The sequence below is a fragment of the Bison bison genome, unplaced genomic scaffold, assembly GCF_000754665.1.
Source record: "Bison bison bison isolate TAMUID 2011002044 unplaced genomic scaffold, Bison_UMD1.0 scf7180017864531, whole genome shotgun sequence".
NCBI lineage: Eukaryota > Metazoa > Chordata > Mammalia > Artiodactyla > Bovidae > Bison > Bison bison.
In genome coordinates this window covers 7,291,094-7,306,333 of record NW_011495081.1, presented here as the reverse complement: position 1 = coordinate 7,306,333, position 15,240 = coordinate 7,291,094, and the positions used below count along the sequence as shown (strand labels likewise).

At 36.1% G+C, this 15,240-nt stretch overlaps 1 protein-coding gene across 4 annotated transcripts in view; it reads right to left on the bottom strand.

Annotated features, from left to right (window-relative positions):
* QSER1 (glutamine and serine rich 1) overlaps positions 1–15,240 on the bottom strand; it is a 79,459-nt gene that overhangs the window by 7,084 nt on the left and 57,135 nt on the right. For all 4 annotated transcript variants that reach the window (XM_010831819.1, XM_010831818.1, XM_010831820.1 and 1 more), the window contains 5 exons: positions 14,829–14,962; positions 13,207–13,424; positions 8,434–8,571; positions 6,196–6,293; positions 1,260–1,412 (listed from right to left, as the gene is read on the bottom strand). In XM_010831819.1, the coding sequence (XP_010830121.1) occupies positions 1,260–1,412; positions 6,196–6,293; positions 8,434–8,571; positions 13,207–13,424; positions 14,829–14,962 (741 nt within the window). The remainder of the gene's footprint in view (positions 1–1,259; positions 1,413–6,195; positions 6,294–8,433; positions 8,572–13,206; positions 13,425–14,828; positions 14,963–15,240) is intronic.

Sequence of the window (15,240 nt, the reverse complement as noted above, 5' to 3'; positions counted from 1 at the left end):
GCATTTCTCATGATGTACTCTGCATATAAGTTAAATAAGCAGGGTGACAATATACAGCCTTGACGTACTCCTTTTCCTATTTGGAACCAGTCTGTTGTTCCATGTCCAGTTCTAACTGTTGCTTCCTGACCTGCATATACGTTTCTCATGAGGCAGGTCAGGTGGTCTGGTATTCCTATCTCTTGAAGAATTTTCCACAGTTCATTGTGATCCACACAGTCAAAGGCTTGGGCATAGTCAATAAAGCAGAAATAGATGTTTTTCTGGAACTCTCTTGCTTCTTCCATGATCCAGCGGATGTTGGCAATTTGATCTCTGGTTCCTCTGCCTTTTCTAAAACCAGCTTGCACATCAGGAAGTTCACAGTTCACATATTGCTGAAGCCTGGCTTGGAGAATTTTGAGCATTATTTACTAGCGTATGAGATGAGTGCAATTGTGCGGTAGTTTGAGCAATTGAAGGATAATTGCCTTACAGAATTTTGTTGTTTTCTGTCAAACCTCAACATGAATTGGCCATAGGTGTACATATATCCCCTCCCCTTTGAACCTCCCTCCCATCTCTCTCCCCATACCACCCCCCTAGTTTGATACAGAGCCGCTGTTTGAGTTTCCTGAGCCATACAGCAAATTCCTGTTGTCTCAGTCCAATTTTATTGAGACTTTCGATGGCTAAGTCGAAGATCTCTCTCAGTCAATGTCACACTGCACTTGAAAAAACATGGGTTATTTTCAAATATCTTTTGATATTGATTTGTAACATAATTTCACAGTAATAAGAAAATAGAAACTGTATGATTTCAATACCTTTAGACCATGAAATTTTTGCACCCTGTTTTATATCCCTAGATATGTGTCAGTGTCTCCTAGTTTATAGCCTATGGGAACTTGTATAGAATTTGTATCCTCTGTTCTGTGAAAACTGAATAAATCTTAATTATGTTGAATTGGTTCACAGTGCTTTTCAGGTCTACTATATTCTTCTACTTCTCTGTATATTGATTCTATTAATTTTTGAGAGTTTGATATTGAAACTCCAACTAAAAATCTTAATTTATCTACTTAAAAAATAATGATCATATATAGTAGAACTATATGCAACCTTGTTCTGTATTTTCCAAGTCTCCTGTAAACATGTTATCATACTTTCATCGTTTAAAAAAGTTAAAATTAAAAAAACCTGCCTGTTTCAATGTCTTAATTAGGATATATATTAACAAGTGAAAAATCTGTAATTACAATCAATCAATATATACTTACTTGTGCAGACTTAGTAGTTGTTTTAGAAGTTCTTAGAGTTTTTTTATTATAAGCTTTGCCATTCATTTTGATTTTAGACATAGCAGATCCCCCACTTTTTGCTTTAGAGTCTCGAGTAATTATTGTTAGTTCAGGGAAACTTTCCAAGGCATTCTTGAGAATAAAGCAAGAATAACTGATGTTAGAACAACATGAGCTTGACTACCTCCAGCTATTGAAAATTTATTTTTTTAATATAAAAGTATAATCATACATATACATATATACACAAAAAATATATGTGGGGGTTACTGATGGGGTGTGGTAAATATATACAATATATACCTACATACATACACAAACATACATGGGTGTTAAACGTGGCCACAAATTCTCGGTAGCTCCTCCCATCAAGACACAGCACCTATTTCCCCACCCCTTGGACATGAGCCAACATTATAACCTGAGTTAAGCACAGCATGTGATACTGTGGGGACTCCTGAATGAGGCGAAGTGTTCCTTTTAGTATTGTCTCTTAGGCGTCAAGTCAAGGGAAAGGACAGCTGTAAGTTTCAACTGTTTATAAACAGTTTCAACCTTCAAGGTCACTCTTTCCCAAATTTTGTATCGGTTCCCAAGCACTAGTACTTCCTAGTACTGTGACCCCTCAACAGTACATTTCTTAAACAAGTAACTTAATTTTTAAAGCAAAGGTGTAGACGTGAACTGTTTTATTTAACAGAAACAACAGAACTTTCGGCATTCTCTATCAGAATGAGCTATTAGTTTCTAGCTTCATCTCTTTTTTAGATTATTTGTGCTTTTACTATACACTTTTGTGCTTTCCATATAAAACACGTTCAGGTTTGAAAAATTCTGGACCCAGAATTACTCCTTGTAACAAATGGAACTTAAAGACAAAAATGGATTCTAAATTTAGAAACAATGGGATGGACATGAAAGCAGAAAATTTAATGATTTCTCTAATAACAAGATGCTCAAGATGATTGGAAATAAATGTAGTTCAGAGAAAAAAAAACACTATTAACTTCAAAAGGCTTTAAAATTCCTAAAATTATCAAAATCATCATGGGAAATAGTAGTAAATATTTCTAAAAATAAAATGTTTTATGTGATAGAATTCCAGTTGAGCTATTCCAAATCCTGAAAGATGATGCTGTGAAAGTGCTGCACTCAATATGCCAGCAAATTTGGAAAACTCAGCAGTGGCCACTGGACTGGAAAAGGTCAGTTTTCATTCCAATCCCAAAGAAAGGCAATGCCAAAGAATGCTCAAACTACCGCACAATTGCACTCATCTCACACGCTAGTAAAGTAATGCTCAAAATTCTCCAAGCCAGGCTTCAGCAATATGTGAACCATGAACTTCCTGATGTTCAAGCTGGTTTTAGAAAAGGCAGAGGAACCAGAGATCAAATTGCCAACATCCGCTGGATCATGGAAAAAGCAAGAGAGTTCCAGAAAAACATCTATTTCTGCTTTATTGACTATGCCAAAGCCTTTGACTGTGTGGATCACAATAAACTGTGGAAAATTCTGAAAGAGATGGGAATACCAGACCACCTGATCTGCCTCTTGAAAAATCTGTATGCAGGTCAGGAAGCAACAGTTAGAACTGGACATGGAACAACAGACTGGTTCCAAATAGGAAAAGGAGTACGTCAAGGCTGGATATTGTCACCCTGCTTATTTAACTTCTATGCAGAGTACATCATGAGAAAAGCTGGGCTGGAAGAAGCAGAAGCTGGAATCAAGATTGCTGGGAGAAATATCAATAACCTTAGATATGCAGATGACACCACCCTTATGGCAGAAAATGAAGAGGAACTCAAAAGCCTCTCCATGAAAGTGAAAGTGGAGAGTGAAAAAGTTGGCTTAAAGCTCAATATTCATAAAATGAAGATCATGGCACCCGGTCCCATCACTTCATGGGAAATAGATGGGGAAACAGTGGAAACAGTGTCAGACTTTATTTTTTGGGGCTCCGAAATCACTGCAGATGGTGATTGCAGCCAAGAAATTAAAAGACGCTTACTCCTTGGAAAGAAAGTTATGACCAACCTAGATAGCATATTCAAAAGCAGAGACATTATTTTGCCAACAAAGGTCCCTCTAGTCAAGGCTATGGTTTTTCCTGTGGTCATGTATGGATATGAGAGTTGGACTGTGAAGAAGGCTGAGTGCAGAAGAATTGATGCTTTTGAACTGTGGTGTTGGAGAAGACTCTTGAGAGTCCCTTGGACTACAAGGAGATCCAACCAGTCCATTCTAAAGGAGATCAGCCCTGGGAAGGAATGATGCCTAAAGCTGAAACTCCAGTACTTTGGCCACCTCACGCGAAGAGTTGACTCACTGGAAAAGACTCTGATGCTGGGAGGAATTGGGGGCAGGAGGAGAAGGGGAAGACAGAGGATGAGACGGCTAGATGGCATCACTGACTCGATGGACATGAGTCTGAGTGAACTCAGGGAGTTGGTGATGGATAGGGAGGTCTGGCATGCTGCGATTCATGGGGTTGCAAAGAGTCGGACACGACTGAGCGACTGAAGTGCACTGAATTGAAGTGTGTGTCAGTGAAGATTATAGGATGACTAGTAGAATTTGGTGTCATTTAACCTCTAATCCGGAGAAGGCAATGGCACCCTACTCCAGTACTCTTGCCTGGAAAATCCCATGGATGGAGGAGCCTGGTTGGCTGCAGTCCATGGGGTTGCAAAGAGTTGGACACTACTAAGCGACTTCACTTTCACTTTTCACTTTCGTGCATTGGAAAAGGAAACTGCAACCCACTCCAGTGCTCTTGCCTGGAGAATCCCAGGGATGGGGGAGCCTGGGGGGCTGCCGTCTCTGGGGTCGCACAGAGTTGGACACGACTGAAGCGACTTAGCAGCAGCAGCAACCTCTAATAGGTCTTCCCAGGTGGCACTAGTGGAAAAGAACCTGCCTGCCAGCCAATGCAGGAGACTTGAAAGATGTGGGTTCAATCCCTGGGTCAGGAAGATCCCCTGGAAAAGGAAATGGCAACCCGCTCTAGTATTCTTGCCTGGGAAATCGCATTGACAGAGGAGCCTGGTGGGCTACAGTCCTTGGGGTTGCAAAGAGTCAGACATAACTGAGCACACACACACTAACTGGCTACAACCTCTAAATCAATCTCAGAGCATTAATTTTCACCTACCTAAAATGAAACTGATCTTCACTTTTACATGAAGTTCAGATAAAACAGGGATGTGAGAAAGCTATACAAATCACCCAAAGGACTTGAAAACTTATGTCTGCACATAACCCTTCACACGAGATTGTACAGCAGTAATTGCCAGGACTAGGAAGCATCCAAGTTGCCCTTCAGTAGGTGAATGTATAAACTGTGGGGTATTCAGACAATGGAGTATTATTCAGGCTAAAAAGAAATGAGCTACTAAGCCATGAAAAAGACATGGCAGAAACTTAAATGAGTATTAGGAAGTGAAAGAAGCCAACCTGAAAAAGTTACATACCGTATTATTTCAACTATATGACATTCTGGAAAAGGTAAAACTATGGAGTAGAAGTAAAAAGATCAGTCATTGCCAGAGGTTAGGGGAGGGAAAGGGATGAAAAGACAAAGCAGAGGATTTGGGGGCACTGAAACTACTCTGTACGGTACTATGACAGTGGGTATGTTGGTCCAAACTGATGGGTGCACAGGAATGAACTGTAAGGCAAACCACGGACTTTGGGTCACCGTGATGTGTCAGTGTCCGTTCGTCAGTTGGGACACTGTACCATTCTGTGGGAGACGATGGTAACGGGGGGTTATTCATGTGTGGGGGCAGGGGATACATGGAAATTGTACTTCCTGTTCAGTTTTGCTGTGAACCTAAAACTGCTCCAAAAATAAAGACTGTTTATAAAAAAGCTATACAAATGTATTAAAAAACACTTCTCTTGAGTTTAGATGTAATCAAATGATTCTAGATGCTACATGTTACACTTTGAATAAGAAAAGTTGAAAAAGTTTTGATTACTCAGTAGATTCCATGATACATTTTCTGAGTTTAGATTAGCTTTTTGTTGTTCTCTATTTCTGATAATAGATGGACTTGATGGACATGAGTTTGAGCAAGCTCCAGGAGTTGGTGATGGGCAGGGAAGCCTGGCATGCTGCAGTCCATGGGGTTGCAAAGAGTCGGACATGACTGAGTGACTTAACTGAATTTTTGGCAATACCAAAAACCAATTTACAGTGCCAAGATATGTTAACAGATGTATAATATCTCCTACCATTATATGAAGATCAATTTTTCATCAGACACTGGGTAAACCACGCAAATAAAGGGAATTTTGATAACTGCTATGGCCAATTCTAAGTGTAAATGAAATGGGAAATTTTAAAAAAGGCTTAAAAGAAAAACAAGATTGGAATACAGTAGTTTAAGGGAAGCATTTTTGAAAACATTTGAAAATTATAATATTATATATAAGGAATACTACATGAATATAAGGGCTTCCCAGGCAGCTCAGTGGTAAAAAATCTACCTGCCAGTGCAGGAGATGCAGGTTTGATCCTTGGGTTGGGAAGATTCCCCTGGAGAAGGAAATGACAAACCCACTCTAGTATTCTTGCCTGGGAAATCCCATGAACAGAGGAGACTGGTGGGTTACAGTCTATGGGGTTGCAAAAGAGTCAGACACCACTTAGCGACAAAACAACAAAAGATGAACATGAAAACCTGAAAAATGAATTTAAGCAAAGAAAAACAAATGATAAACGTTAAGAATGTACTTAATAAAGTAAAAAGACACGTTCAGACAAGACTCACAATGAATAAAAATCAAATTTTTGTTGGGTGGACAACTTTATAAAACTGAGAATGGCTTCCAAAATATTCTTTCCTGTTATGTCAAGGACTATAATTGCCACTGAGTTTGCTAATAAACCATGTGAAGGAAATACCTTGAATGACTGATCCAAATGAAGATTCAAAAGAAGTCTCTTCCGGTTATCATTCAGCATGCTATCTATTTTTTTCATATGAGGCAAAAGTAGCTCATCTAAAACAAGATAAGAATTTGTTGTAACGGGATGAACTATCAACATAAAACCTGTTAGAAATACAGCTTTTCCACAAAACATTAATAGACTGACATTAAATTCATGGTGTAAAGTACTGATTTAAAAATATTGCACACAAGGTTTTTTTTAAAAGTTAGCTTTAAAAAAAAGTTTACAATAGCTAACTGAGAAAGCAGCAGCATACTATGATGAGAGAACAGAAGTCCTGGGTTTTAATCCCAGCATTAGAATTGATGAACAAATGGTCAAACTGCCTAATCTCTCCAGACTTCATTTACCAAGTGAACAATAATAATATTTCAAATCATAAAATTATCATTAAAAATTTTAAAATAAAATACTGAGTATGATATTCTTAATTCACTATACAATGGGGCAAAGGATAAGTAGGGGGCAAGAAAAGAGAGTCAAAATTCACTTTCAAATACACAAGGAAAGAGTCCAAATAGTTATTTTAGAAGAAAAAATACATTCAGAGTATTAATTAATTACTTTTGGTGCTGTAGTAAATAGTTTAGGTTACTAAAAATTTATCAGCATAGCAACATTTTATAATACTAATTATCTTTAATGACCTTTCTGAAAATGTACATATAAACCTTCTGAATCTGGTTACTAATTCCATAGCTAAATAAAATGACTCTTTACATCTGGAAAATAAACACAAGCACAGAGACCAGTAAAAGAATACTTTCCTCAAGTTGAAGAAAAAGCCCTCAGTAAGGAATGCTGTTCAAAGTCACCACAACATACCTGATAGCTTTCATTTTATCTTTCTAGCAGTGATTAAGTCTATTCAAAATTTACATTTTACAAAAACAAGTTTTAAACATTTGTGGATTGTTTTGAAATATAACCATTAAAATCTATACCCTTCATTTTAAATGGAGAAAAAAATTTTTTTAAATAGGGAAAAAAATCATTTAAAATATAACTACCCAGAAATGACCACTATTAAGAAGTGTGTATTTTATGATGCAAGGAGTTCTGATTGACAGAGAAAACATTTGCAGGCTCTTTGTTACTGTTTCTGATTATATGATCAAAAAAACAAGACTAGAAATTAGAAGACTTTGGATTTCATCCTTTTTCTGCTACTTGCAAGTTGTGAGCTCTTAATAAGCAAGTCACTTAACCTTTTTGAGCCTCACTGTCTTTACTCCAAAAATGGCTAAGTTGTTCTGGGATTATGGGGAATTATGTATGTCAAAGTATATATGGAAATAATAAAACAATTTATATCATTAGGCACTGCTGTTGAAGTATATTGTTACTATTTATTCATTGTTACTATCTTTTTGATCTTACACTTGTTCAACTCATTCTGATAGAAGGATAATGGAAACTGGCTCATTAATCCTTTCATTCTCTTAACTGTCCCTGGTGAAAGCTGTAGTAGCTGAAGAGTAAATATTAGTGAGCAACATTAGACATATGAATTATCAGCTTATTTCATGTCAATGTCATTCCTACTATACCAGAAGAAAAAGTTACTAAAGAAAGAGTAAAAAAGGAATAATATTAATAAATATAATTCAAGGCATTTATGGTTTTACTACCAACTGATTAGAAAATATTTACTCTGTGATGTATCTTTTACTGGACATGAATATACAATTTAATCTTTATACCACTGTTATATGCTTCATCTTTCCAATTATTAGAAAACAGAAATATAAAAACTGATTGAAATCTGGACCTTCCACATAATATAGATACTTAGTGAAATGTTATGAGGATGAAAAAGAGTCCAGGATTTAAAGAAACTAGTCGGTGGTTAGTCACTTAGTCGTGTCCAATGCTTCTTGACCCCATGGACTATAGCCCACCAGGCTCCTCTGTCCATGGAACTCTCCAGGCAGGAATACTCGAGTATTCTCATGAGTAGAAATCAATAAAAATATATTTAATATAAAATTGTTCAACTATTCAAGCAATTCATGAAAAGCTATGACCCTATGAAATATAAAGCTGTATTTATAGAACCAGTATATCAACAGTTTACTGACAACATATAGGATATATCACAAAAACCACATATTAAACATATAAGTAACAGAGAAGAATGGGAAAGATCTGGAAAGTACTGCCAAGAAAGTATTACTTAGCAGACTGTACCATTGCTCTTCTCTAAGGCTTGCATTGTGTCAGGATCCAAAGCAATGCTGACAAGCAATTCCATGTAACTCTTAAAGGTTTCCTTCATTGCTCTTGTGTTCAAAAAGCGAGTGACAAAAGGAGCTGGAGGATTAAACTCTGGGAGGGAGAAAAGAGGAAATATTAAATATTCCTTTCTGACAACTTAAAAACACGTTACCCAACAGCAAGTTACCTACAAGAAGATAAATGGTTGTAGATAAAACTTCAAAGTCAAGGTTCTCCCACTCTGCTTTTAAAAACACTTTGAATGAGAGATTCTCAAAGCTGGTTGTGCCTATCACAATCACTGGAGAGCTTTGAAAACAAAACAAAAAAACCCAGACTGCTGGACTTACTAAAATGAATCTGGAGTGGTAATGAAGCTTAAATGCTACACTTTTTAAAAAGTTCCCAGGTGCCTCTGAAGTCCAACACCAGCCCAACATTTGGAAACATCTGTCCTGTAGGGACCTGTTTCCCCTCCCCTGGCCCTACCAGACATCCACTGCGAGGTCATGCTACTTCAAAATTGGATGGTTTTTCTAGTATTTAATTAGTAAAGAAACCATAAAATACCTAATGTATGAGTTAACATATACATATCTCTTCTTTTTATTTCTACACTTAAATTACTATAAAATTCTGGTCTAGAGTCAAGACATATTTAAAAAATGTTTAATGTAAACACAATCTGTATAAAAAAATTTCACTCAAATTCAATGGTAAGTACTGCAAGATTAGAGAAGAGTCTTAAGTTTTACTTTTGTATTCAAATGTAGAACCATCATCACAACCTTTAACAGGGGTTCTTAAGAGTTTGGTCCAAACCCTTTCGGGTTTCCCCAACAACCCTTTCAGGGGTGTTGGGGTGTCTGATGTCAAACTGTTTTCCTAATAACATTAAGATGTTATATACCTTTGTCACTCTGTTGACATCTGTAAAAGTAATGCTGGGTAAAACTGCTGTGGGCCTTTGCTAGCATGAACCAAGACACTGACCCCAAACTGTACTAGTGGCCATGTACTCTGCCATGACTGTCATCTAACGGTCATGAATTTGAAGGAAAAAAACCCCAACACTGATTTCACTTAAGAATAATCCTTGAAGAAGCAGTAAAAATTTAATTGTATTAAGTCTTTACTCTTGAATAAATGTCTTAGAACTCTGTGTGATGAAATGAGAGGTATACATAAAGCACCTCTGCTATGATGTATGCCAGTCATCTCCAGGAAGAGCACCCATTCAATTGTTTGATCAACCAGCCACCTTCTCCACGGGAATACCATTTTTACTTAAAAAATACAGATACCCTACCCCTGTTCAGTATTTGGCAGACATTTTCTTAAAGAAGTGAACCTGTCACTACAGGAAAACAGCTGACAGTATTTGCTGCCAATGATAAAAACTGAGGTTCTAAGTGAAAATTAGAATTTCGGAAAACTTATTTCCACCATTGTGAGCCTGACAACCATTTCAAGACTTCATTGATGAAATAAGTGGTAATATTAAAAATGTTATTTTTAATACTGCAAAAATTTATTATGTAAATGTAAAAACTAAAACCATATGGCTCTTATGAAGAAAACGCAGGGATAAATTTTCATGACCTAGGATTTGGCAATGGATTACAAATATGACACTAAAAACAACAGCAATGAAAAAAAACAGATAAATTTGGCTTCATCAGAATTTTGAATTTTGTGCATCAAAGAACATTATCAAAAACTGAAATACAGGGCTCACCTCCACAGCACATATACTTAAAAAAAAAAGTAAAGTATCAACCTACAGAATGGGAGAAAATATTTTCAAATCTTGAAAAGATGTTCAACATCACTGGTCATTAGGAAAATACAAATCAAAACCACAATGAGATATCACTTTACACCTACTAAAATACCTATAATCATGACACAAAATATAACAAGGGTTGGTGAGGATGTGAAGAAAATGGAAACCTATGTGTTGTTAGTGGGAATGTAAAATAGTATAATCACTGTGGAAATCAGTTAGGCAGTTCCTCAAAAAGCTAAATATATAAAATATATGACTCAGCAATTTCACTCTTAGGTATACAAATAATTGGAAAACCAGGCCACAAACTTAACAGATATTTGTATGCCAATGTTCACTGCAGCATTATTTACAACAGCCAAAATGTGGAAGTAACCCAAGTGTCTATCAATAGAATAAAAAGATAAGGGCATACAATGGATAAACTTATAATGGAATTGCATTCAGTCATAAAAACTAAAAAGTTCTAACATATGTTATATAACATGGATGAACTTTAAAAACATTATGCTAAGTGAAATAAGCCACTCTTATATGAGACGTGAAGAGGAGGCAAATTCATGGAGACAGAAAATAGATTAGAGATCATCAGCAGCTGGGGGAAAGGGAGAATGGGGAATTATTACCTAATGGTTACAATGTTTCTATTTAGAGTGATTAAGCAGTCTTGTAAATAGCTGTGAGGTTGCGCAACAGTTGTGAATATAATTAATGCTGCTGAATTGTACACTTAAAAATGGTTAAAAGTGGCAAGTTTTATATTATATATATTTTGCCACATTTTAAAATGTGGGGAAAAAATGAAAAAAAAAATATCAATGAGCTAACAAATATTTATTTTCACATGGCCAAAAAAATGTTATAAAGTTATTCATGGATGAAAGATACTTCAAAGAGTAAAACAGATTTTAACGTAACAAGCATGAAAAGTTGAAGAAACTACCACTTGTCAAGTTTACAAAATAAAATCCTTTGAGTATCAGAGAAAAATATCCATGATTATCTGAAAAAGTAATCAAAATACTCCTCTTTCCTAACTACATACCTAACGTGAGTCCAGGTCTTCTTCACATACTTTAACCAAAATAACATCTAATAAAAAACCTAATCTAATTAAACACAATTGTTTAAAAAACTTACATTAATATGTAACATGTATTAGTCACTTAATCGTGTCCGATGCTTTTCGACCCCATGGACTGTAGCCCGCCAGGCTCCTCTGTCCATGGAATTCTCCAGGTAGGAATACTGGAGTGTTAATGAAATACTGCCATTTCCTTCTCCAAAGGATGTTCCTGAGCCAGGAATCAAACCCAGGTCTCCTGCATTGCAGGCAGATTCTTTACCATCTGAGCTATAGGGAAGTCCCTTTTATGTAATAATGGGTTTATTTAAAATATTTTAAAACTGTTTTAACTCATACTTGGTGATATACATAGATACAAATCACACACACACACATACACACACAAAGTCTTTTGGAATCATCAATACATTTGAAGATTATAAAGAAGTCTTGAAACAAATAGTTTGAAAAACCACCAGCCTAAAAACTATGTTTATTATCGTATTTCCTTCTTTTTAAGAAGCACTAATAATGCTTGCCTACTAGTGACACCGAGTGGTAATTCAGATTATCAGTGAAAGAAAATTTTCAACTTGATTGTCATCTGAGGAAGCTGTATAAATAACAGTGCAAAGCAGAACTTAAACTTCTCTAAACAGTAAGCAGGAATGCTAACTGTGAAATTATATATAATGCCTTCCATGCATACTCAAAGCACTAAATTTCTTTACAAATTCTGATACTTTACAAACATTTCTAAATAACTTCATAGTAGCTTTTTAAAATAATACATTTAAAGCAAACTTCTGCTACAAAAGAATTTTTATTATAATTCTATTTCTATCCAAGTAATCTCTAAGATCAGCTCCCAGGCAATGATACCTGTAATGCCAGAAACCATCCTAGACATCAACCTCAACAGTACCCCCCAAACGCAATTCATCATTCAAGTTCTGCCAAGAATACATCTTGAATTTCTCAAAGGCTCTAGGAGTTGGTGATGGATAGGAAAGCCTGACATGCTGCAGTCCATGAGGCTGCAGAGAGTCAGACACGAATGAGTGACTGAACAGACAGATGATGTCTCATAATTAAAATTCAGATTTTACCATTTGTTTTTTTACTTAAATCCCTCCAAGGATTCCCCTCTGTTTACAGAATCCCAAGCTTTTTAGCTTTAGCATGGCATACACAGCCTTCCGTCATCCTTTCATGTTTTTCTGACTACTTTATTAGAATAAGGGGTCAGCGTATTTTTCTGTAAAGGGCCAGATGGTAAAGGGCACTTTAATGGTCATATGCTCTCTGTAAGAACTACTCAAATCGGTCACCGTAAGGGGAAACTAACTTATGAAAACATGTAAATAATTCCCAGTTTTCCAATAAAACTTTATTAAGCATAGGCTGCAGATCACATTTAGCCCACCAGTAGGAGCTTCCTGCCTCTGCCCTGGACTACTGAACTGCTGAAAATTTCTTGTAAATGCTACACAGTAAGTTTGATGGCTGATGGATTTTTCCTGGTACATTTCTGTTTTACAACTGTCTCAGGTTTAATTTATAATGAAGTTAATTTCAATATATAAAGAGCTTACATAAATGCTCATTGGTGTCTTCAACAGTTTCTAACGGTGTGCAAGGGTTCTAAGGTCAAAAAGTATGTTAGATAACTGCTATGTATTTCAATCTTTTCACTTTATAAAAGAGAAACTAAGGCACAGTTACTTAGCTTAGTCATGGGCAAATATATGCCTAAGCAGAACTTAATGAGGTAGCTAAATTACCTAATTAAGGAAAAATACATACATTTTGAATTGTCAGCATCATTGCTCCTCTCCATTAATGCAGCAAATCTCAAATTATCAAGGTATTCATTTCATGAAGAACTCACCCTCATCATCACTACTACTAGAGTGGATCTCAGGAGATGAGTCAGATTGGGATGATGAAAATTCTTCTTTCCATTTCTTCCTTTTCTTTGGTGGTGGCTCAGCCTTTACTTTTAGCTGTTTAACTTTGGGTTTCATGGAAGGGGCTTTTGTTGTTGCAGTTTTTGGTGTTGGAGGATCAGAAGTTTTACTGCTGTTACTTGGCTTAGCCTGAACAGTTCTGCAATGTTACAAACAGACTTCATTAACACACTGAAATCTTGTCTAATTCAAATAAATTAATGAGGGACTTCCCTGGTGGTCCAATGGTTAGACCTTTGCATCTCCACTGCAGGGGGTGCAGGTTCAAACCCCAGTTGGAGAACTAAAATCCCACAGGACACACAACTTGGCTAAATAAAGTCAATGATTAAATAAAAATTTAGAATAAAATGTTTTATATAAATAATTTAATTAAAAATAAACAGAAAATCGAGAAACATTGGTGAAAAAAAATTTAATCACCTCACCAATACCTCCAAAATAAAGTCTAAGCCCTACACAAGGCCAATGGTGACTGCTCCAAAATTCTCTTGAAATACACCCTTTAACACTGACATTCAACATATTCAGTTAGTAAGAGACTATATTAATTCAACCCCTATTATTTCTCTCTCTCCCTCCATTCCTTTCCCTTTATGAATTCATTTTTCCTGACTATGAGGCTGTATTGCAGACGACCAATGGACTTCTAGTCACATCTAGCTTGGAACATCAGAACTCTCACAGGCTCTGGTGGTGCCAGGTTTTGATATGGATTCTCAGGTGCACCTGTGCCAAAGTCCCCGAAGTAAGATTTGCTGTGCCCTGGTTTTGGAGATTTGAAGGAGAGGATAAATTCCATCATAGAGATAAAGTGGCTGTGTCCAATAAGCTGGAATCTTCATTAACTAGATCTTCTGAGCACTAGATTGAGAATATCATTAAAGAGAATATGGCTGGGTCATCACTTCCAAATTCATGGTTTTCCAAATTCATGCTCCAGACAAGCCAGAGTCACATTAACATATGATGACAATTCTAATGTAGTTGTAATGTACAGGCCTTAAACAGTTTTTTCTCATTTTAAATTTGACATTTTGTTATTTTCATTTTACTTTTAGGTTAAAAAAAGGGAACTAAGCAAGGTTATCTTTTTTTCGATTTTTTTTTTTTTTTGCTGTACCATGTGCAGGATCTTAGTTACCTGACCAGAGAGAGATCAAATCTGCAATCCTTGCAGTGGAAGCATGGAATCTTAACCTCTAGATCATCAGAGACGTCCCTAGAAATGCTATATTAATCTAGGTCATAAAGAGATGGATTCAAATCTTTAGACTGTAAATCTGATTATTTTCCACTATACTAGGGTGACACCAAAAGGACTCAGGGAAGAAAAAGGTATCCACCCCACCATGGTAGCCACAGGCTTTATAATTCCTGTCTCATTACTTCAAAAGGAATCACTTATGACATTAAGCAATGATTTTCAGACTTGTATATAATGGAAAAAAATAGTCTCTTTAATTGATGTAATTCTTTGTATATCACCAATAACAAGTTTTCCAATAATTATTACAAACATATTACATAAAATAATAAATACCTGATAGTTTGTGAAGGCTTATTTCTTGGCTTTTTGGAACACACTCTGACATACTCCTTTTTGTTAGTGTTTTCAATGAACTTCACATATATCCTTTTGTATTTACTCTTTGCATCTCCAAAATACCCAAGGTACTAAGGAAAGAAGCACTTTGAATTACTTAATTGTACATTCTGTACATAAAATATTCCCTTGTTGTCATGACAGACTGTCATAAAGTCATCCTTCAAAATGCAGCTCAGGCCAGGCTAATTGCACCCTCGATACAAACGATCCCAGCCTCATTCTGAACTGTAAGCCTATACATAGATGCAGTCTTCTTTGGCTAATCGCCAAAGGCTTACTTTCTCAATGCTATTAAACAACTATTCATGTAAAAAGGAATAATTCTGTAAGTTTTCTTGGTAAATCA